This window comes from Acomys russatus, chromosome 20 (genome assembly GCF_903995435.1).
Source record: "Acomys russatus chromosome 20, mAcoRus1.1, whole genome shotgun sequence".
NCBI classification, from domain to species: Eukaryota; Metazoa; Chordata; class Mammalia; order Rodentia; family Muridae; genus Acomys; species Acomys russatus.
In genome coordinates this window covers 43,663,447-43,688,146 of record NC_067156.1, presented here as the reverse complement: position 1 = coordinate 43,688,146, position 24,700 = coordinate 43,663,447, and the positions used below count along the sequence as shown (strand labels likewise).

The window sequence follows — 24,700 nt, the reverse complement described above, 5'->3', positions numbered from 1 at the left end:
CCTCGTGTTGTGGTGACCTCCAATCATAAGATTGTTTTTGTTGCTACTTCATAACTGTAACTTTGCTACTTTAATGAATCGTAATGTACGTATCTGTTTACCAATGGTTTCAGATGACCCTGTGAAAGGGCCAGCCCACCTCCTCCCATAGGGTCACAACCCACAGGCTAAGAACTGCTGCTCTAAAGGATTAAAAAGGACAGTAGATTAATAGTAAAAACAACTTTTTATTTGTTAATGTCGCATAAGAAATTTAAGCATGTTACACTATCTTAAAAAACACAACTAGCGCATTTGAAGAGAAGCCCTTCCCCCACCCTAGCCCCGTCTGCACCCTTCCCCTCAGGAATCAAGAATCTAAGAGAAGCAGCCGACACACAGCAGCTCTGAGGAAGCTCCACCCAGAGTGCGTGCACGATGACTCTGCCTTCTTACAAAATTTGTCTTCTCTTTTCTATTTAAAAAATTTGTAACCTTGATCACTTATTACAAAAAAATTCCATACAAAAGTTCAATATATTGAAAAACTGCTTCCCCCCCCCCACAGCACCATTTTACATATAGCAGGGAATGACCAAGATGCCCATCTAGAGGGAGCAATCTTCAAATTATGACGGACACGCAGTGGTTTTCTTACCCTCCCTCTCCTTAAAAGAACTTAAAAAAAAAAAATACATACACACATACAAAAAAATGCCAAAAACGTGAGGGCCCCTTTCCCAACAGTACAGTCAGCTCAGTGTCGATAACTCACATCTTGAAACCACGTGTGTGGATAGGATTTCTTTTACAAAACTTTCAGTGTCACAAAGGAAATTAAGGCCATCAGATTCGCAGCTTAAAAATTCACATAAAGGAAATATAAAAATATCGTGTGCTTCTGAGAAGGCTCTGCACTGTATACAGGGTTACCATGCTTCTATCTTGAGGAGTTCACATAATGGCACAGCTTCTATTGGATGCTCGTGGGGCCCCCTGAGAGGAGTAACAGAAGGAAAGGTCAGTACCAACAATATTACAATGTTCTAAACACAAATCATTTCAAATAGAGGCACTGAAAATCCACATCACCGACTTAAAATAGGCCTGCTCACATCTCACCCTTTCTAGCATATTCTCTTCAGGGCTTTCTTCAGCACATCCCACAACTGAGTTTCTACTCTGGTTGTACCAGTTTTTTCCAGAAACATACAAACGGAAACCAATCTAAGCCTGTAAACAGTTAAGAATTTCCCACTTAACTTAAAATAGATGCTCAGGCTACCTGAGGTTATAACCATAGCCAGATCTCATCTTAAATAAAGAAGAACAATTCTAAAAGGTGTTTTTTAAAGAGCTGCAGAGGGGGCTGGGGAGGGAGATTAGATGGATGGCTGCTCTTTCCAGGAGGGCTTGGTTCTGCCTGAGTCCCTCTGTAACATCAGCTCCATGGGATCCTATGCCCCCTTCTGGCCTCCACAGGCACTGCACCATTAGGTGTACAGATATACAGGCAAACCACTCATACACATAAGAGCTGGGACATTCGTTGCTGAGTGTCACTTGCCTAGCAAAATTCCCTGTGTGTCTTGTGACTCGCCCCACGGGCATTGGATCATCACCATTGTGCTCTTCTGCCCCTTTGAACTCCAAAGTTACCGCAAAACCGCAAACACCTTGGACTTTTTCTTCTGTCTTCTTGGAATATGCTAAACCTCCAGTGAGTCTGAATCTGTCTACTTCCTCAGTGGCTCTAGAGTTAACTCTTCAGCTTGCTCAGAGATGTTCTGATATTCAGTTTCTCCTTTGCTGTAGACTGTGGAAACCACAGGCCTAGGGAATGTGTGCTGCACCAGCCCAACACTCAAAGACTACTTTCAGCCCTGTCCAAACCCAGGCCAACCATAGCATCATGGGGACTAAGAAAAAACTGTTTTAAGCCCAAGTTGGTTTATTCTGACAGTTCAAATGCTATCATTTGTTCTTTCTGTACTATCCAAATAATGCCCCTTCCTTCAAAACACTGTCCAAGGAAGTGAGACCGAAAACACCTTCTCCAGTGTTTGACCTGACACATCCCCGCAGACCACTTGTCCTCAGCTGTGGCCTTACTTCTAGCCATTGTGAGGTCTCCATCCAGGGTAGGAAATGGAACTCGTGCTCGTTCTTACTGAAGCCAACATAACATACATTCTTCACTATGCCAAGCAAAATGACAAGGTGTGCAGAGTAAATAAAACCCACCACACAAGTGGGGCAACGCACATGAGGTCTGCTGACAGCAGGACTAGGAAAGCAACATGTGGTGGTTTGAATAAAAACACTCCCCACTGGCTCTGTATTTGATCGGTTAGTCCTCAGGGAGCGGCTATTGGAAAAGATTAGAAGGATTAGGAGGTCTTTGTTGGAGGAAGTGTGTCACTGGGGGTGAGCTTTGAGGTTTCAAAAGCCTACGCTAGGCCGTGTGTGTGTGCGCGCGCGCGCGCGCACGCGCGCGTGCACGCATGCATCTGTCTCCCTCTGCCTGTGATTAGGATGTAGCTCTCAACTACCGCAGCACCATGCTCCATGCTCCCCACCATGACAGTAAACTTAAAATCTGAACCTGTAAGCCAGATCCAATTAAATGTTTTCTTAAGAGTTGGCTTGGTCATGGGTCTCCTGACAACAACACTGACAAAGACACAAGGCCAACCTAGACTGTAAATACGAAGCTAAGGAGACAAGAAAAAGAGACCAAGTAATGACGGTACTCAACAGCTTAAGAATATATGTTGAAGGCTCATCAGTTATGTTAAAGCAGACTTTGCAGTTTATTTGGAGAATTCTACAAAGCCCAGGTGCAGGTAAACTCTTTTGCAATTACTTAATGAATAGCAACTTAATGTAACAGTAATAAATTTGGCTCCATATTGAAGCTAAGTGTGGCTCTGGGTTTTGTTTTCTGTTTTGAGTTCCTATGTGAATGCTGTAACCATTTGGTAGCACAAACTTTTCAGGGTCCAATAAGTAAGCTTTGAGGCATACAATGCAATCTGTGTTCAGCACAACACATTATCTACACCAGGAAACAAAAGACAAAAGCTGTAAGCGGACAGCAAGTAAGAATGGAAAGGGCCACCATTTCCACAGCACCCAAGCCTGCTGCCTTGCACACTGTTGGGGTGCACACCCCAGTGGGGGCAGCTACTGTTGGGGCCACCAACAGGAAGGAAACGAAACCCACAACAGGCTTTCAGGAACTCAATTACTAAAAATCAGAGCAATACCTGCTGGTGGAAGTGCTCCTCCTCGACAGCCACTCCCAGGGGCTCTTCTTCTTCCTCCTCCTCCTCAGGTATGGTTGTTTTAAAGACTGTGCTCCTCTGAGCAACTTCCTAAAGCAAGAAGCAAACTTCCAATCAGAAGGCAGAGTGAGGGGAGAGAGGAGGCTTTTCCTTACCTTAGGAAACAGCATTGTTGGAGCAGGGATTTTTTTTTTTTTTTTTAAGCCATTTCATCAGCAACTTTAGCTAGTGAATCTTGCATAATTAGCAGCAGTTAGGAAACCTTCAATTTTTCCTGCAGGGGAGCTACTGGTATCCAATTTGAAATACCCATGGAGCAGTTTCTAGTGCTTTTTATCCTATTCTGTTACTAAAAATTCTGTGCAAGTGATTTGGCATACTAAATTCTTTATAAAACTCAACATGAATTCTGCTTAAAGATCTTAGCTCCTAGCAAGAAAAGGTGCTAAATACATGCTGAATAAAACAAAGCTGGAGGCCAACCGATGTAACCTCAGGGGCCGCGGTGGCAGCAAGACCACCTGAGTAATACGAAGACAAAGACAACACCTTTCATTCCATCAGGAAATGGAACCAGGATGATGGGCACTAGTTACTAGTAACATACCGCAGAGGTCCAGATAAACTGTAAGGAAACAGCTCTGGTCCTTCATAAAAGTGCAACAGAAAAGACCCATTTCTATTTTGTACTAGACATTCAAACACAGGCTACTCTCCCGGAGAGAATGCTGAGCCGGGCCAATGCTGCGCTGTTTAAGCACAGGATAACCTGATACTCTTACCAGCTAGTAAGTGTGTCCTAGAGTCCTGTCCAAAGTCACTCGAGAAAGAACTCCGGGGTGGAATTGCTTCAGTAGGAGCTGATAGGAAATTTAACAGCCCCCTCTACCACAACCCCCGCCCCCACCAAGAAACCCAAATGACAGTGTAACTCGGCCTCCATGTGACCTATCTCCATCAATCCAAGGACACATTTTATAAACACAGCTGGGTACGAAGGTGGCTCTGTGGGACTTGAGCTAGGGCAGCAAGACTACGGAGGCCAGAGCCTCAGCCAGAGCTTCACCTCTACGAGGTCAGCCTTCACAGACACGCAGTGCACAAGCACTCCTCTGACTCAAGCAAAACAGCAATGTTATTATTTTGTTCTGGATTTTTCCCAAGATAGGGTTTTTCTGTGTAGCCCTGGCTGTCCTGAAACTTACTCTAGAACAGGCTGGCCTCAAACTCAAAATCCTCCTGCCTCTGCCTCCAGACTGCTGGGATTAAAGATGTGTACCACCTCGAATCAGCAACAACAGCATTATAATGCAGAATCGGAGTCCTTACATGAAACATGAAATACAGCTAATACTTCTTGGACAAGAATTCTAGAACTAACTGACATGGTGAAAGGGCCAGAAGTAGACGCTACAGTTTTACACCTAGTTTCCTGAGCACTGACAACTAGTAAGGTTGACAACACAAACATTTACTAGGTTAACAATGTAAGCATTTACCAGGTAAACATACTATACTAGATGCTGTTTTTGACAAGATGTGAATATTCAAAGGTGAAATTATTTTAAGTCCCAAAGCAGTAGAGACAGGACCTAACCAGGACAATTGGACCCTTGAGTGCTAATAAATCAATAAAACACTGTTTTTCAAATTTGTGAGGGTTTCCATTTACCCAGCATCAATTACTCAGCAGCCTTGGTCTGACGGGAGCCTTAGTTACATCACATTGCAGTGGGATTTCTGGTGAGCCACACAGTGACCCTTTGGGGGAACGGGGTCATACCTCTCCCTGAGAATTCTTCAGTATAACCTTCACATCCTCACCAGTGCCCCAAGAGTTCTGGTTCTTCCAGATGAGGTCAGTTGGAGGACTGGCTGTGACTCCGGCATTTGCAGCCCATACCTGGGAAAGAAAAAGGACATCAGTCCACCCAGAACCCAGCACTCACAGAGTTCAAGTTCAGCAACATGAGACTTAATTGTCACATCTAATGTCTGAGAACTCTGTCCCAGCTCCAGCTAGCTGTCTGTGGTGACCACAGCTCAAAGCTTCAGGAGCCATTCAGCTTCCTCATGACAAACATATGGACACACGAGCCCACGCGCTGGCCTTACTTTCTTCAACCACAAAAACAGAGCAGCAATGGTACCTACAATAGGTGGGATTGTTGGTGTATACAAAGGCCCCAAGTCATTATTCAATGGAGCATTAATAATCGATTGTGCTATGGGCTTCATGGGCTACTTTTCTAAGAGACCCTGACACACACACACACACACACACACACACACACACACACACACACACACACACACACACACACACACACCACAGAACTCCAATTTCAACAATAAAAGTTGACCTTCTATACCTAACAGTCTATCTGAAATATGCGAGAGTGGCTCATCCCCAATCAGAGATAGTGTCACAGTGCCCTAGCATGTCTCAGATTACGCTCCACAAAGAATTCAGGAAATGTTCCAGGTAAAACATAATTGCTATTGAAATCAACCAAAAATAAATAAATATACTCCTCTCATCAGCATGGAAATTCTGTCATAGTTTTATGCATTTCTTGGCAGAGGGAAAAAGGTAGAACAGAGAAAAATGGCAATCAGAAACCCACGTCAGACCTGGAGTTGGACCCTGTGGGCACGCGCATGCATTAAAAAAAAAACCTAGGTATAAAGCCTAGAAAAATCACTGTATCTTTGTGATCTCACTGTCCCCAGAGGCAGATATAACTAGCCCTAATCTAACCTAATAAGTAAACAAATAAGTAGATAAACAAGTAAGCAAGTAATAAACAAGCAAATGAAAGAATAAATTAAATGGGTAAAAGCAAAAAAAAAAAAATCTGTAACTGGCTGTAGAATACAGAAGACTTGATCACCAAAATTGCAGAGGACAAACTCAAGGCCATGAATCTCTGTAAGATACACTTCTTCCTCCCTTAAGTCACTCTTCATCTCAGAAGAGTCAGGCTGTCTCCTGCAGGTCACACTCCTGCAGCAGGTGGACTAAGAGTGTTTAAACCCCACAAGAGGGTGGCTGGACCTGTACCCCAGAGAAACCAAGTTACCCGCCCCCAGTTCAGGGCAGAAAGGCCCATGGAAGCTTCCAGATCGTCCATGATCGGTACAAACAGAAAGGGGCATTTACCAGGAAGAAATGGAAAAATGGATGAACAGGGTCTGAGCTGCTTCCAGACAGTGCAGTGTTTCCTGTTCTAAGCTCTGGAGACACTTTCCTTAGTCTACATAGAATCACATAGCTGGCTTAGACTAAGAACACATCAGTATGAGGCGCAAGTGTCTGAGAAGCGGCTAATCAAACAAGAGGTATGCTGGGCATCCCAGATCCCAAAAATGCAGGGACAAGTTACATGGCCAGCTAATATCTTCTTTCTTTCTTTGCTGAGACAGGGTTTCTCCATGTGGCCCTGGCTGTCCTAGAATACCTGTAGACCAGCCTCAATCTCAGAGATCCTCTGCCCTCTCCCTTCCTGGTGCTGAGATTAAGGGCATGTGCCACTATGCCCTGCTCTTACATCATATTCAGAAACAAATAAACTACATACAGTTCCTTTGTAAGTTTTTAAACTATAGCAATAACTGTTTAAAGGCATAGTTAGGGTTGCCTTGTTCACTGTCATAGGGAACCCCCCTCACTACTGTCCCACAAAGCTGATCACACTGAATGCGAGCCACTGAAGAAAAGTGCAGTGTCCTGCCATAAAGCACCCATGCGAGCAATCTCTTTAGTCCCTGGGACAGTGCATCCTGCAGGAAAAGCAGATGATTGGCATAATGGCTCCACACTGAGAGACAGAGAATATTCAAATCTAAACCTTCTGAATTAAAATACCAAGTGTAGTGTTCCTTTTAAACACATTATGTACTTGCCCTAAGACATATAATGGAACTAAGCAATCCTCTCTCACTGTAATTACTAAAGAGAAGAATAGAGTAGTTAAGGTATTTGTTCTCATTTCCACCCATTATTATAAAATTAGCACCTGCTATGTTCAGAGAGATGTCAAAATTCTCTACACTTTAGACAAGTTCTAACCTGCATTTTGAGCCTTTGGTCTTAAACATTAAAGTCTGTACTGATCAAAATTATAAATATGTGAGAGACTAAGACAGAATTGTGATGACTTCCAAGTCAGCCTGGGCTACAGAGGGAGACCTAAGGAGAGGAGGGGGAAGCTGGATGTGTATTTAATCCCAGCATTCAGGAGGCAGAGGCGAACAGAGCTCAAGGACAGCCTGGTCTACAGGGTAATTTCTAGGATAGGCAAGGTTACAGAGACCTTGTCTCAAAAAAACAAAAACAAACCCCACTGCACTAGGCACCAAGGGGTTGGGGTTTTTTGTTTGTTTGTTTGTTTGTTTGTTTTTTGAGATAGGGTTTCTCTGTGTAGCCTTGACTGTCCTAGACTGGCTTTGTAAACCAGGCTGGCCTCTAACTCACAGTGATCCTGTCTCTGCCTCCCTAGAGGGTTGGGTTATAAACGTGCTAACATAGGTACCTTTTTGCTTTCTTGATACAGACTCTCATGTAGTTCAGGCTGGCCTCAAACTCCCTCTGGCTGTGAATGATCTTAGACTCCTGACCTCCATTGCCCAAGTCCTAAGACCACAAGTGTGTGTTTACCACACCAGAAGTACTTGTTACTTTTTTGAACCCATAAAAATAAGCCATCTACACTTTTTAAGGATGAAAATGCTTTTTTTTTTCCCTTTGGTTTTTCAAGACAGGGTTTCTCTGTGTAGCCTTGGCTATCCTGGACTTGCTTTGTAGATCAGGTTGGCCTTGACTTCACAGCCTCTGCCTCCCTGAGTACCAGGATTAAAGGTATGCACCACCACACCCAGCAGAAAATGCTTCTTTAAAATCAAAAGTTAACACATTTTATTGTTTCATAATTAGCATGCTAAGTAAAAACAAAGGAAGTTTTTGTTTGCTCTATAATTTATACTTTTCTAAACTTGATATGTAAACTGTTTAAAATGTAGTCTTTCAAAAGACATCAACAGAAACCCAAACCAGAAGAGCCAGAAAGCCATTTAGCCCAGGAGGACATTTTGTGAGACAAAGTCTTTCTAATATGCAGGCTAGGATGCCTTTATACTTAGAATGTTCTGCCTCAATCTCCCAAGTAGCAGAGTTGCAGGCATGTGCGACCAGCTGACTACTGAAGGACCTGTTAGAAGCCCAAGCCTGGGGCTCGGAGGTTAAGAGCGCTGGTTGCTCTTCCAGAGGTCCGGAGTTCAATTCCCAGCAACCACATGGTGGCTCACAACCATCTATAATGTGATCTGATGCCCTCTTCTGGCCCACAGGTATACATCCAGGCAGAGCACTACACATAATAACAAATAAATAAATCTAGAAAGGAAAAGAAAAGAAACCCAAGCCTGCAACTCCAACCCTGAAAACAGCTAAGGGCGAAGTGGAGCCCCAAGATCCAGAACATCAAGACTGCCCGCCCAAGGCAACTCAGGCGGCGGCTGCTTTCAGTGGATGCTGGTATCAGCTTCAGAGTCCTGGATGGCATTAGGCTACAAGTACCAGTCAAAAGGTAAGTAGCTACTTTATACCGACTGGAACAGACAAAATAACCCAAATGTCAATTCCTCCCACCACTCTAGGACAGAATTTTAAAATCTTTAATAGCACATGTAATACCCCAAAAGCCCATTTCTAAAACGCTTCTCTTTCAACCAAACTGTTGTTTCATTTCTTACTACACCTGTTTTACCTCTGACTAAGACAATAAAGTTAGATGACAGCTAAGTTCACTTACTGTAACAGTCTGGCCTGCCTTCAGCACATATCTTGAGGTATATTTGTAACTGACTGATGTGTCTCCGATTTTCCGGATCATCTCCCAGCCTCCCATTGGTTGATCCTAGTCACAAAACACAAGATAACAAGGTTATTCACATATACAGAAACTATGAAATAATCAAATCCATGAGCCACGCAGGCTCTTCAATGCTAAGGCTTCCCCAGGACATGGGATGATCTCTGCTCTCAGTAACCAGTGATGTGAGGAGCACTACACCACCCAACACTACCCCGAGAAGGGGACAAAACTAGGGAAGAGATAAAAATCACAGCAAAGGATCATGTTCACCGCTAAGTCTGATGGGTCTTTCAGATTTACAACACAATCCAGCCATCAAAACACAAATGGAACACCCACGATATGATGGCTTGCCATGTTTAAATCATACACACTCATGGCTAACAAAGGAGAAAAATTGCTTTTTTCTCCTTTAACCCATGCCAGCTTTGTTCAAATTAAGCTGCTAGTGAGGGTGTAAAACTGAGCCAAAGAAGCAATAAGGCAGTCCTAGCTGACTGCTGTCAACCCCAGGCCCCTGCCCAGGGAGGAGCCGTGTAGATGCAATAAGGTTTCAGTCTAGGCTGAGGTTAGCTGCACTCTCCTGGGGCTCTGCCTCTGGAATCTGGAAGCATTAGGATAGACCAATGGCTGCTACTGTGTTTCCAAGTTGTGGCCAACCAGCCTGAGAGCCCACTCTCTCCTGGAACTGCTTGTGCTGTCTGATTTATTTAAGCACTTGTATTTAAGCACAAGGTATTAAGCAGACCCTGGACATATAGCTCAAATGACACTGTTTCCCCTGTGCCTGACTCTGCTTCCTCAGCACGATCCCACATGCTCACAGGCCCCTCAGAACCATGGAGCTCTTTAAAGTCCCAGTTGCAAACCCCAGAGCTCCCTGCAGTTGACACTTGCTGTTCACACAAACTATTTCAAGACGGAGATTTGTGTTGTTTTTTCTATATAAATCAGATCATGGGCATTTGTTTATTCATTAACTTTGAGAGCTCAACACACCTCAGCAAACATCCACATCCTTCCACAAAGCTTTTATTAATAGCTTCAACTTCTTCACCAATCTGGCTAAGGAAAATTTACAGTTCATCTTTGGGAAGGCCATCATGAAATGGCCAGGTCTCGGGTGAAGGAGCATGCAGCTTTATAAAGCAAGATGAACGAAGAAAATCTCAGGCTCGTAAAATGGTCCAATGGGTAGTGGTGCCTGCCACTAAAATATTCCACATGGTGGAAGGAAAGATGAACTTCTCTGGCCTCCACACCCAGCTGTAGCTCACGGATGACACCTCCACAACCACAAGAAATAAGCATAAGAAAAACCAAGGAAAATCTGCAGGCCACAAAAGGCTTTAGACTTGCAGCAATACACACAGGATGTACAGCTGTTACTGCCTGCAGCAGCCCAGCAGTGTGCAGCCCAGGCCTGAAGGCAGGTGCGTCCACCTACCTGTTCAGAAGTGTTCTTTAAACGAATAAACTTCCCGTCGACATCTATCTCTTCAATGCACACGTTCCCCGTGGCTGAGGCAGAGTGGGAAATGCTAACACTACTGCTCGCCTCCGATTCTTCCACATCAACTCTCTTCCGCTTTCCTCTAGTGGTGCGCACACTGCGACTGGACGATGCTCTGGACACGGTCACCCGGGAGGAAGGGCTTGGCGAGAGCTTTAATCTATGTGGGGAAAGAAGAGTCCTGCTGATGGAGTCCAAGTGCCTGCCTCATCCAGGCTTTGGTCTACACACGCAGTTCCAAAGCAAGTCCTTCACCATGTTATACAATGCAGATAAATGTTTTAACTAAAGTAGCAATCAGTCGTGCTGGTGTGCTCATTACATTACTAAAACACCCGAAATCTCCAATGAAAGAGCACACGAGGCGATGGCTCAGAGGTTAAGAGCACTGACTGCTCTTCCAGAGGTCCTGAGTTCAAGTCCCAGCAACCACATAGTGGCTCATAATCATCTATAGTGATATCTGCTGCCTCTTCTGGTGTGCAGGCATACATGCAGGATACTGTATATATAATAAATTAATCTTTAAAAAAAACAAGGGGGGGGGGGAAGAGCAGGAAAGATGGCTCAGAGGCTAAGGCCACTAACTGCTCCTCCAGAGGTCCTGAGTTCAAAGTTGCTTTTCTCATTTTTAAAATGAGTGTTTTCTTTTCCCTAAAAGAGAGAGCATTTAATAATGTGATTTCATTCCATTCAATACACTTGGAAACATGCACTGATGGAAATGCAAAACAATGAGAAAGGCTGTGTTATCCCTGCTGGAGAATGCACTGGGTTTCTTTAGAGACCTTTCCAAATGCTTGAGCTCCTTGCACAGGGTGGCCAACTCCTAATCAGGCTGCTCTTTACTATGAGCCATTTGTAAATATCTTAATGTGATGCAAACATCTCTGAGACAGGAGAAAGGTTTTAACCCAGAGCATTTTAGAGCCCTAAGTTACTGAATATAAAAAGGACAGGAAAAGGAAGTGAGAGCGAGAACTAGCCTGTCAGACATGGGGACGCCTGAGGCCCTTACCGCTCTTCTTCGCCTTCTAGGAGCTTCCTGTAGGCACTGATCTCCATGTCCAGGGCCAGCTTCACATCAAGCAGCTGTTCGTAGTCACTCAGCTGCTGCTGCATCTGGTCTCTTATCTCCGCCATCTCTCTCTCTTTGTCAGACAGCAGGCGGCGGGAGTTGTCTTTCTCTCTAGCAAGCATGTCCTCCAACTCTTGAATCCTTTCCAAACACGCTCGAGACTTCAGAGTCAAAGGAATGCATTTACTTTCTAGGACCATTTCAACGTGAGCACAAAGCAGCTATTTTAAACCGTCTCCTGAGCTAGAAAGCAAACACGGCCCTGCAGGAGTGCTAACTCTTAACTGAAAAGATCGTGACAGTGAGAAACTAAACCCCCAAATCCTTAAAATATAAAACACAGCTCTTAAAAAAAAATTAGGGTAATGAAAGTCTAAGAAGAACTATTTCCTACATTAAAGTTTGAAAACATTCAAGGAAGTTTTCAGTATTAGCCAAATAAATGTTTGCCCTACAGCTGTGGAATCCTCAAGTCTGACTTCCCTACAAGCTCCTCACTTCAAAAGCATCAATTTAGTAAAGAATGCCAGCATATTCTCTCACGTGAGAATCTACTATGAAGAACTGCTAGGGCACATTCTAAGAACAGGAGAAAAGGGGGTCCTGGCTACATGCTGAATGCACCAGAGTCTCTTTAGGATGATAGGCCATCATCTCATCTCCTGTTTGGTTAGCACACAAGACACAGAGATGTAAAATATTACAGGAACCACAGAAGCTGCATTTGGCATACAGGAAGAAAAAAAAATCACACATTAAAGTTCATCTTTAAAACCTTGTAGCTCACTGAGTAATCACTCACCTATGTTTCTCCACGACAGAATTGATCTCAGCAGCCTCAGAAAATGACAAGGGTAATCAGCTCAAAAACAATGATGGAAGCCAAGACCCCAGAATCCCGTGTGCCTGCACTAGCGGCACAAGGAGGGACCTATGGTGGACGGTGTACTAAATGTTGCACTACAGGACTTACTCCTTGAACAAGTGCAGGCTCTGGGACTCAACAAGTAACAAGATGATAAAAGCAAAGTTCCTGGTTACAAATGTGAGAAAAAAAAGCCAAAAAAGAACCTTATAGTGACAGATTTGAAACAAGTGCATTATTCCTGCTTAACTTAATGTAAACACACATATGACTAGATAGAAAAACAATTACAGATTATGACTATGGTAAGTTAGCATGTATGCAGCCTGTTCTATGAGAAGATGGGTGTACAACCTATTCCATAAGAGGGCTCAGGTGTTTGTTGGGGCGGGGTGTGATATTTAAAGCATGTTCTATGAGACGGCCCAGAAGCAGAGGCAGATCTTAGCATTCACATACCATTCTTAGGAAAAAGAACCAGCACTTCTTAGAGAAATGTATGATTCTAGGGCTGGGGCCGGGAAACACACGGCAAACCTAAAGCACATTATAAAACCAGGTAACAAGATGCCATGGGGTGACTCCGTGGTAAAGTGCTTGCAGAGAACACACATGGTCCTGGCTTCAATCCCCAGCAACACAAGAAAGAGGTGGCCTGGCAGTTAGGAGCTCTTGCGGCTTTTCCAGGGGTCCCAAGTTTGCCTCCCAGCACCCATTGGGTGGCTCACAACAACCTCGTACTCCAGCCCCAGAGGGTCTGATGCCCTTTTCTGGCCTCTAAAGGCAGCGGCACTCCTATGCATATACCACACGCGAATAAACACACAATTAATAAAAAAACAATTTATAAATAATAAAGTAGTAAAAAGTAAGGCACCTATGAAACTGACAACAGTAGAACTGCGTGCGCCAATCAAATGATACAGCACTGGATTATAACAAAGCACTAAAAATGTTCACAATCCAGTGATGAAACGAAGGGGGAGGGGGAGAAAAACCCTTCATAGAGCAGCTCTCTCGGTGTGCATAGGTCCCTCTCTATTAACTCTTGTCTGGGTGGACCCGACAGCAGAAAATGAAAAACCACTGACCCCAAGAGTTAAAAAACAAACAGAACAAAAATCTGGCAAGTCATCCATCCCCAGTTATTTGCACGTGGTCCTTGATATGATGTGATGAAACTGGCACTTGAAACTCATAACCTCAGTCTAATCACGTGAAAAGCCCCCGACAAACAGAGACTGAAGAGCACCTAATGGGATACCACCCCATTCTCCTTTGCACTCAGTCACGAAAAAACAAGAAAGTCCTACAAACTGTTAGACCAGAAAGAGAAGCATGCGGTGCTCTGAAAGAGAAAAATTAGTGAAATCCAAATGGTCTGCAGTCTAGATAACAGCAATATGCCACTGCCAGTTCCTGAGTTTGACCAATGTTCCATGGTAGCAGAAGACACTACCAACAGGCAAAGCAGGTAAGGCATAGGAGAACTGTCCTGCCTCTAGTTTACTCTGAGTTTGACCAATGTCCTGTGGAAATACAAGATGCTACCAATAGGCAAACCAAATAAGACACAGAAGAACTATCCTGTTTCTACTTTAGTCTGAATCTAAAATTAGACCAATACGGGGCCAGTGAAATGGCTCAGCTAGTAAAGGCCATTTGCCACCAAGCCTGACGAAACAGAGTTCCATCCCCAGGACCCACACGGTGGAAGAGGGAACCAACTCCAGGAAAGTGGTCCTCTGGCCTCCGCACAAGGCAGCCAGAACAGACACAATAAAATGGAAAGAACTGTACTAGGCCTCAACCTACACTGGACTCACATCCAGTGCCATGCGGAGGCACCCTCTCCTCACCCATGCTTCCATTTTCTATTTCCTTTCTAAAAAGGCCAAATTCAAAACATCTTGTCTTCAATCTCTTTGGGGTTTTTTGTTTTTGATTTTAGTCTTTTATTTATTTTTCCTGCATATATGTATGTATACCACATGAGTGCCTGGTGCCCACAAAGGTCAGAGGAGAGTGTCAGATCCCCTGGAACCAGAGGTACTTATGGTTGGTTTTGAATTGTCCTATGGGGGCTGGGAACCGAACCCAGATCCTCTAAGAGAGCACTAAGTGTTCTTAACTACCACTGAGCCACCACCCCAGCCCCAGGTTCTATTTATAATTCCTAACCCAGTGATACTGATTCATTAGGATACAGATGCAGAGTCTGGGTGTTAGAAACCAGAATCATGGGTGCTTCTGGTGTGCCCTGAAGACTCTTGAAAAGCAGGCAAACAAGTACAAGTTTGGATGAAATTCCCCATGCCTAAACAATATTGCTATCATCTCTCTACTGTAGCCTTGGCTGTCCTGGACTCATTTTGTAGACCAGGCTGGCCTCCGATTCACAAAGATCCTCCTGCCTCTGCCTCCCCAGTGCTAGGATTAACAGCGTGCGCCGCCACCACCTGGCTATAGAAGCATTTCTTGAAAGGTGGTTTCAAACTTAAATTTAAGAACGCCAGGAACATAGGTCCCATTCGCCGAGGAACCTCTTATGGCCCAAGACCAGCATGATGAAAGAACCATGACTCAACAACACTCACACACAATGAAAAAAGCATTGAACAGACTATTCCTTCCTTTCTAAGGGTGGAAACACTCGCCCTTATCAGGCTGAGCACAGAGGTGCTCACCTGCAATCCCAGCACCTGAGAGTACAGGCAGGAAGATCACCCAGGAGTCTGAGGACGACACTACAGAGCAGGATGGAAGAGGCACGTGTACATCTGTGAGTGTGTTCATTTATTCCTCAACATAAATCCTTTACCAGGAATGAGTACAGGAAGAGTCCCTCTGTCCTGATAAATGAAAAGCCACTCCAGCTGAAGCAGGTGCTTGTCTATTTACCACAGCAGCAGGCTCCTAGGATCCCCAAGGAAGACAGTTTAAAACCCACTAACCTACAGCAGTTGTAGGGCAGGGAGTAGAAACAGGAGAAAAACAAGAAGGTGACCTGAGGTCAGAGGACACAGGCTTCCAAGTCCCAGAACTCACTGCTGTTTAACCACAGTAAGTTGCAAGCTCCTCAGCTGTAAAGTAAAAATTGGCCACAAGAGCCACACAAACGGGAGACAGGGAGGTGTGAGCAATGTGTGACCGAGTGCTGTATCCACTCACCACAGGGGCAGAAAGGCCGCTTCTAGGAGCGTAAAGTTAACGTTCCTCGTTTCACGTACTGAAACTCCTACTCTACTCTGCAACACGGCAGTGCTAAGAGAGGGTCTTTCAGCTGAGCCCTCATGACTAGAACTAGTATTTTCATAAAATAGGCCCTGGGCAGTTGAGTGTATTTATCCTCCTGCCACAAGAAGACATAGGCACCATCTAAGGGTATGAAAATGGGACCTCATCATTCATCTTCCCTGGCCTTAGCCTGCACAATTTCCGGAACTGGGACCTACAGTAAACCGCTTGCCAGGTGTGTGTGTGTGTGTGTATGCGCGCGCGTGCGCGCGCGTTGGGAGGGGGGAGGGAGAGAGAGCCTGAAGTGCGCCCATCTCAGAGCTTGGGAGAAGTAGTTTGTAACACTAACACTTTGTAACCGTAGCCCAAGAGGACTAAGAAAGATGGTGTAACAAAGAGCAAATTTCTCAAAGATAACTTTCAATGAGAAGTATAAAGGGGATGTCGGGAAGAAAGAGAAAAACCCTTTGTTCCTCTGACGTCTCTAGGCAAGTCTGGAGTTTCAAGTGGATAGTCCATTGTTACATACACTTCAAACACTAGAAGAACAAAGTTATTCTAAAATAATTTAAAGTTTTGCTTTGGTTTTTGGTTTTTCGAGTCAGGGTTTCCCTGTGTAGCAATGACTGTCCTGGGCTCACTGTGGACCAGGCTAGCCTTGAACTCACAGCGATCCACCTGCCTCTGCCTTTTGAGTGCTGGGATTAAAGGCATGCACCATCACTGCCCAGCTAATAATTTAAAGTTTTAAGACAAAAGTGATAAAATACACAAAGCAGCAATGTAAAAAAAATCTGTTTTATGGGGCTCATTATCTGCCTTATTTTTTAAACCCCCACAATAAATAACTTTGTACCTAAAAAAGATTTTGCTAAAAATAACAAAAAAGAAACAAGAAAAACTTACTCAATGAATGAATAAAGGAAGAATGGCATACAGTTTAAACAAGATTTTCTCCCCTCAGGAAAATGAAAACTGCGGTTACTTCCCATGAATTAAAGACAGAGGCAATGCTGAATGCATGCATAGTTCACATGTCATCCCAGAAGAAAACTGACTTGAAGCCACATCCAGGCCTACTACACACCACAGTGGGCAGCCAACCCACACAAGGAGAGATGCTGGCACCTGTCACTAAGGTATATATACCAGTAAGCCGATGAGGCCAGTGACTTATGAATGAGTCCAGAAAGTCACATAACCACTATTTCAACTGCAAGGAGAATTTAGAAAGAAGGCATTCACCACCCACAATTTTTGTATGTTTTTCTTCATTTAGGTTTCTAAGTGTGACCAAAAAGAATGCGTGGGGAGCAGCACAGCAAAGACAAGACTGAGCAGTACTGCAGAACACCAGCGGTGTGTCCCGTGGGCGACCGAGCAGGTCTTCAGGCAACCTACTAATTAGTTACGGATAGCGGCATCTTACTCAGTGTTCGGGGAGGAGGGGGGATTTTGAAACAACATCTCACTATGGAGGAGCCGTGGCTGACCAGGCTGGCCTGGAATTGTGCTGGGATTATTGATGTGCACCATTACAAAACTAGAGGATATTTATGTTATGGGAAAAGGACATCTTTTAAAAAAGAAGAAGGAGGAGGAGGAGGAACGCCTCATCTGTGACAAAGGGAGAAGTGGCACCAGGTAGGCAAAACAGGCACGAGCCACAAGCCTTCCCGTTTAACTTCAGTTCTGCTCGAAGGAAGACGCCTCCTTACCTCTTTCTGCAGGTTAGAGAGCTGTGAGGAAAGGCTCTCGATCCTCATGCGGCTCTCCATCAGCTCTTCCCTGGCGCTGTTGACAGTGGACGTGTTCATCTCTGAGGACAGTCTGGCGTTCTCAAGCTGTAAGAACAGGAAGCCGCAGTCAGTCTTCCCTAGTAAGTTAGAACTAACAAATGAGGAAGCATGACTCACCAAGGCATTTCAAAGGTAAGCCCTGCTGGTAACTGGCTGATGAAACACAAGAAAAGCATGGTTGGCTTGCTGACGTCCATCACCACAAACCTCTCTTCAGACTCACTTCTAAAACTACAAATTTAAACTTCAATATCTCTAGGACATTAGCACAGTTTGTTTTTTCAGTATTTCACCCACTCAGCATTTACTATCTAGAGCGGCACTAAAAAATAAACTGGGCAATGGAAACTGGACTGTAGTGATGTCTGCACAGGAAACAGTCTTTAATCCAAACCCACCAAATCTAACATAGAATCAACTTTTATCACACTCTGCTTTTCAGAAGCAAAAGCAATTCTCATAAAAAACAATGTACACGGGCTGGAAAGATGGCTCAGAGGTTAAGAGCACTGACTCTCTACCAGAGGTCCTGAGTTCAATTCCCAACAACCACATGGTGGCTCAAACCATCTATAATGTGATCCAATGCCTTCTTCTGGCCTGCAGGTGCACATGCAGGCAGAGCAATGTATACATAATAAATAAATCTTAAAAAAAAAAAAAAAGTCCACATCTCCAAATGGGGTGTGCATGTGCGCGTGCATGTGTGTTTAACAGAGAGAAGGAGTGAAAGCTATCAAGAGGCAAGCGAGAGAAACAGACAGAGAGAGCCGAGAGAGAGTACTTCCACATTCCTCCCCGTACTTCTAACCCACAGCCAGCGGGAACCCTGACTCCTTCACTGTCTAGCTCAACACAAGCACTCAGCAAGTGATGAGTGGCCGCCGGAACTCTCTGTCTGGCCTCTTGTGTGTGATGCCCATTCCCACCTCATTAAATGACTAAGATCCAACCTGGACAGTATGAGCCCAAATGGAAATTATTTTAAAGGACTTCATCAGTGTTCTAACTCTGCCTCCAATTAATAATTTTTTTATTCAGTTATATAACACCATATAAGAAAAAAATAATTTGCAAACAAAACCAAGACTTATCATGTGATCTGTTCATGTAAATGGGATGTTTCCACACTTCCGAAATGAACAGTCAGGTTTTCCATTTGGCCTTTCTATAAAATCAAACAAAAGCCGCCCCAAGGGAGTGACACATCTATAAACCCTGGTGATCTGGCCATACGGAAAGGCACCAGAAGTGCTTAGAATCAGAAAGTACTTAAGACACTTTGGGCTTAACTACTCCAATGTGACATGAGTGACCACTGATACAAACATCAACCTTTACTATTTTCATCTATATCCTCATAGTTTTAGTCTATATTTAGCTACATTAAACATACATTCATTATTTTATTCCTAAAGAACAAGAGAATCATTTTTTCTAATTTTCTAAAGTTTCCTTAATTTTTTTTCATTATTTAATGTGTACATGTATTCTGCTTGCACGCATTATTTGTGCAGCATATTGAATGCAGAGGAACTACAATTATAGATGGTTGCGAGCTGCCGTGTAGGTGCTGAGAATTAAATTCATAGCTCTTGGAAGAGCAGCCAGTGCTCTTAACTTCTGAGCCATCTCTCAAACTCTTGTACTGGTTTTTAGAAATGATTCCTGGGGCTGGAGAGATAACTCAACAGTTAAAAGTACTGGCTACTCTTCCAGAGGACTCAGGGTTCAATTTCCAGCACTCACACAGTGGCTCACAACCAGCTATAATTGTAATGTCCTCTTCTGTTATGCAGAGGTACATGCAGACGGCACCTGTATACACAAATTAACAACAGCAACAATAACTTAAAAGAAAAGAACTAGACACACATTTGTCATGAGGCCCTTCAGGGCGGCCAGGGCGCTGCCGGGGCGTGGGCCCAGCGCGCCGACAGGCAGGCTCACCTTGGCATGGTAGGTCTGCTCCAGCTCTTCCTTGTACAGCTTCACCTGCGCGTCGTGCTGCTCTCGCATTTCATGCAGAGCCTGAGCCAGCTTGTACTCGTACTCAATCTGACGCCCAGAATCCACCTCCACCAAACGTGTTTCATGCTTTCTTCTTGTCTCATTGATCTCCTGCAGCGAGAAACATAACCTCAGGGCCACTTCATGCTGCGTGCACTAACCTCCACGCCTGTCCTGTCAGAACAGGTCCGCGAGTACACTGCTGTCTTTTAGTTTTCAGGCAGAAGATCTCTGGGTCTTCTAATGACATAATGACAGTACCTCAAGTTCCAAGAACTGCCCAGCTCTTTTCAGGGGTATAGCTATTTTGTTTCTCTGACAACAAAAAATGGCCTGATGGTTTACTAAAGCACCAGACACTAAAGAGTGTTTGTTTCTAAATTGCTTTATTGACAATCTCTATGGATACCTCTAAAAAGACTTTCTTTTTTTTTAAAGAGGTTCTTATTTATACGCTGTTCTGCTTGCATGTGTGCTCTCATGCCAGAAGAGGGCACCAGATCTCATTATAGATGGCTGTGAGCCACCATGTGGCTGCTGGGAATTGAACTCAGGACCTTTGGAAGAACAGACAGTGCTCTTAACCTCTGAGCCATCTCTCCAGTCCCAGGACATTTTCTTAGATACAGTAACAGTTTACATGACTCCTCTTAGAATCTGGTGTTAGACTATCAGTAACTATGTGTGCAGGGTCTTATTCGTGGCAATGTCACTTGACTATCTCAATCCACTACTGAAGAACAAAAGTAGTAGTTGTGATTCTTCCCTGCTTTAAGACACTGTCCTGCTGGGTGGTGGTGGCACACGACTTTAATCCCAGCACTCGGGAAGCAGAGGCAGGCTGACCTACGAGTTCAAGGCCAGCCTGGTCTAGAGTAAGTTCCAGGACAGCCAGGGCTGTTACAAAACAAGCAAAAAACATGTTCAAATAACCTGGGATAGGGAATTTGTGGCTAGGTACATAAACCCACTAATAAAAAGTGTTCAATTTAGCCTCTCTCTAGGAACATATTTGTATTGAGAGGAAATAATTAAAGAAACCACAAGGGGGCACTGTAACTCAAAAGTTGTTTGTGTAACTTTGTACAATGCTGGGGATTGAACCCAAGACCTCAAAGGTTGAGTCCATATTGTGTCCTCTAACTAATGCCTAGTCTTAACGGTGTGTTTCCTGTACCTTGTGCAGTTACCTGCAAAGTACCTCCTATCCCCAAAGTCCGCCATCTCTGTCTTAGCCACCCTTCCCTTATAGGAAGGAAATAATACTTCTGCTTGTTTGTTTTTATCTTTTCTAGTGTGTGGGGCTGCGTCACACACAAATGACCTGCACCCACACAGAGGTCAGAGGACAATCTGCAGAAGTAGGTTTTCTTTCCACAATGTGGGTTCCAGGGACCAAACTCAGGTTGTTAAGCTCGGTAGCAAATGAGGCGTGACAAGACTTTTCTCAGTAGCCTGGCTACTCTCAAGCTTACTACCTCATAAGAATGACCTTGAAACCCTAATTTTCCTGTGCTAGCATTCCAGATATGAGCCACCAGGCCCCATCTATGTTTCCTTTAAAAAGAAAAACTTGCCAGGCAGTGGTTGTGTATACCTTTAACCCAGCACTCTGGGTTCAAGACCAGCCTGGTCAACAGAATAAGTTCCAGAATGGCCAGGGCTACACAGAGAAACCCTGTCCTCAAAACAAAAAAAAACAAAAACAAAACAAACAAAAAAACAAAACAAACAAAAAAACAAAACAAAACAAAAAACAAAAAGAAAAGGAAAAAGAAAGCAAAGAAAAAATTTCCTTAGTTACCTCTTCGTACATATTTTTACGAAACTCTAAGTCCTCAGTCAGGCTCTGACAACGATTCTCCAAATCCACTTTAAGTAACGTTTCATCTGCTAACTGCTTTTTGGCGGCAGATAAGGATGCTTCTAGCTATAAGGAGAAAGAATGAGCAAGATTATATGGCAATCATTTAGTGCTGACAAGATATGAATCAGATCAAGCAGTGGGGTTCCTATGTATTTATTAACATGGTTATCTCATTTTAGCTTTATGATCATTTGCTGGTCCTACCCCAGGGGGTCACAAGTCAGATCACCTATCTGAATGTAGTCCTCAGCAGAGAAGTCAATTTGGGGGGGGGGGGAGGTTGTCAGATGGTCTTTTATTGAAACACTTTTCTCTTTGCTTCTTAACTAGCTGGGCATTCTACTGCACCACTGTTGGTGCCGTCTATGACGTCATGAGGGTGGCAGCCATCCACACTGCAGGCCACAGACTGTGCAGTGCCCAGGAGCTCCTTAATAGTTCCAGAAAGCTCTCTGGCTAAAGACTGGTGTAGCACTGATCTTGCCTCCAGTGCACCTCGGGTACACGACTTTGCTCTCTTTGGGGTCAAACCTGGGCGGCACCGTGGAGGCGGCTGGTGTCGGATGAGCCCAGATTTGGGACAACAGAAGAAAGTTGCACCATAGCCTCCCCCGAGCCGAAAGCCGAAAAGCCAAACTCCTGATTTTTAGCTAACCACTTTCACTTTCCAGTGTGCAATGACCTCTTCTCATTTCATATTCTAGTACAACACTGAAACAGGCTTTGAAAGCAGAGAGAGGGCGAGTGTCCAGGAGAGCAGTACCAAGACTGATCTGTGGGGAAGGCCACCGAAGAACACAGATAGGGCTTCAAAATTAATGAATTAATAAAACAATCAACCCACAGACCATGGCTTACAACTGCCATGTAACTATACACATGTGGGTCGGGGCCAATCTTACCTGGGCAATCTGATCTTTCAGATCCTCCACGTCTCCCTCTAAACTCTTTTTGTCTCCAAGGGCTGTGGCCAGCGCTGCATCCTTAGAGTTCAGTGCCGCCTCATACTCTCGAAGCTTGATCTGGGCTCCATTGAGATCAGACTCCTTCTTAGCATAACTGTAAAATCAGAAGAGCACAGACCATCACAGCCCCGCCTTGAGGACTTCTCTTTGCCTGCTTAAGGGAGAAATCAAGGCAACTTAAATTCCGGCTGCCTGAAGCTAACCCAGGAGCATCAGATCAAGAGTCTGCATGGATAACATTTCTCCCTCATCACATGTTAACTGTGTTTAGGTCCCAGCACCCCCATGGTGGTCATCTGCTATCTTCCATTCCATGAGACCAGACACCGTCTTCCTGCCTCCACAGGCCCCAATCACAAATGCAGCTAACTGATGCCAAGAGGCTTGCAAGCACCTTCCATTTCTAACATAAGAAGTAATTTGAAATTTTACTAATTACATGGAGTTCTATGTTGGTAAAGAAATGTTCTTTTATAGAGAGTATCCATGGATGTGGGCGGTAGGCCACACCATGTAGCCCTGACTAACCTGGAACTCTATGTAATTCAAGCTGGTGTCAAACTCATAGAGATCTGAGGAGGCCTTCCTCTGCCTCCAAGTACTAGGAGAGAAAAAGGTATGTGCCACCAAGCCTAGGGAATAATTATGAGAACAATTACATTTTAAAAAGACATAATCTTTACAATTTAAATAAATCTTCACTGTTACTTACACAAGAACTTACTATATCCAGATTCTGAATGTTTGCTATTAATTAAAGCTGGCGTGTTGCTCATGTTAAGTGAAACTGGCTCAATAATAAGAAAGGATATTTGAGACATCTCCTTACTCTATGTGGTACAGTAAACTGTCAACAGACACTTTTTTGGTGAGTCCTATGTTTTCGGGCCACCAGGTGGCAGGCTTTAGCTGAAAACTAGTCTAGAAGGAATAAAGCAACTGTTTAAAACTTAACCTAAAACAAAAATCTTCTGTTCGGGCTGGAGAGACAGTTACGTGCACTTGCTCGGCCATGAGGTGCAGGATTGGAATCCCAAAGACAAGCAGCTGCAGCTCCAAGAGATCTGACCTCCTCTGCTGGGCCCTGGTGAGTACCTGCATTCGCATGTGCACATGCTCATACGTTCTCACATGCAGATACACAGACACACACATGTGCACATACAGTCTCAGATACACACACTGGACATGCACTCTCTCTCAGACACACAGGCAACAGACAGACAGACACACACATTTTCTAAAAGAGAATCAAATCTTGGTGAATTACAGCCAAATGAACTCATTCAAGCCTTGAGTCTCCACAGAAATCCCATGTAGAAGCCTGCGCAAGAGCCACAACCTTATCCCACTATAAAATAGCCAGAACTGAGTACATACCACGCATACCTAGAATCAAAAGAAAATTACTCTTTTTGAGACAAGTTTCCTGTAGCCCATATCAGCCCAGAATTAGCTACGTAGCCAAGGCCAACTCTGAAGTCAGATCTACCTGTCTACACCTCCAGGTGCTAGGATTATAGACACACAGCTCAACCAGTTTTACTGTGTTCTGGGAATAAACCCCAAAGTTTCATACAGCTAAGCAAGCACTCTACCAACTAAGCTATATTCCTAGCCCTTTTTAAAAAATCGTATTTTAGGAGTTGAGACGGCTCAGGAACGGAGCAAGTGTTGCCCTTGCAGATTCCACTCCCAGCACCTCCATGTGCCCACTGAGTGACTCCCTAACTCTGTAACTCTGGGTCCAGAGGAACCGAGTCCTCTTCCGATTTCTGGGACCACCAGGCCTAAGTGTGGGGAACTGACATACATACCAGCAAAACACTCATTTACAGAAAACAAATCTAAAAAAAATTTAATAACATTTTATCGAAAACTACATAATACTTTCAAAAGCTACCAACACAAATGACAGAAACTACTACAGCATTGCGTGGAATATAAATTACAGAGCACAGTGGTGCTTTGTGGGCCGTGCACCTACCCATAGCAGGCTTATTATAAGCACTGTCACTGCACTGGTGTAATGGAGTGATACGTGCACAGCTCAGAACTTGTCATACCAAGGATAAGACACAACGCTTTGTGGGACAGAGAAAACAGGACAAGCCAAAAGCTACTGTGCAGTGGTTTATGTGACTAGTCACTTCTTCCACAGAAATAAAACCAAGTAAGACACGGAATGGAAGGATAAAGGAAATGCTGATGCTGTCTGACTACC

At 44.2% G+C, this 24,700-nt stretch overlaps 1 protein-coding gene across 1 annotated transcript in view; it reads right to left on the bottom strand.

Annotated features, from left to right (window-relative positions):
* Window positions 1-583: 583 nt before the first annotated feature.
* Lmnb1 (lamin B1) overlaps window positions 584-24,700 on the bottom strand; it is a 41,392-nt gene continuing 17,275 nt past the window's right edge. The window contains exons 2-11 of the mRNA XM_051163258.1: window positions 22,414-22,570; window positions 21,449-21,574; window positions 19,585-19,755; window positions 17,554-17,679; window positions 11,674-11,894; window positions 10,590-10,815; window positions 9,080-9,184; window positions 5,050-5,169; window positions 3,249-3,356; window positions 584-975 (exon numbers count right to left, since the gene is read on the bottom strand). Of these exons, the coding sequence (XP_051019215.1) occupies window positions 934-975; window positions 3,249-3,356; window positions 5,050-5,169; window positions 9,080-9,184; window positions 10,590-10,815; window positions 11,674-11,894; window positions 17,554-17,679; window positions 19,585-19,755; window positions 21,449-21,574; window positions 22,414-22,570 (1,402 nt within the window). The 3' untranslated portion in view covers window positions 584-933. The remainder of the gene's footprint in view (window positions 976-3,248; window positions 3,357-5,049; window positions 5,170-9,079; window positions 9,185-10,589; window positions 10,816-11,673; window positions 11,895-17,553; window positions 17,680-19,584; window positions 19,756-21,448; window positions 21,575-22,413; window positions 22,571-24,700) is intronic.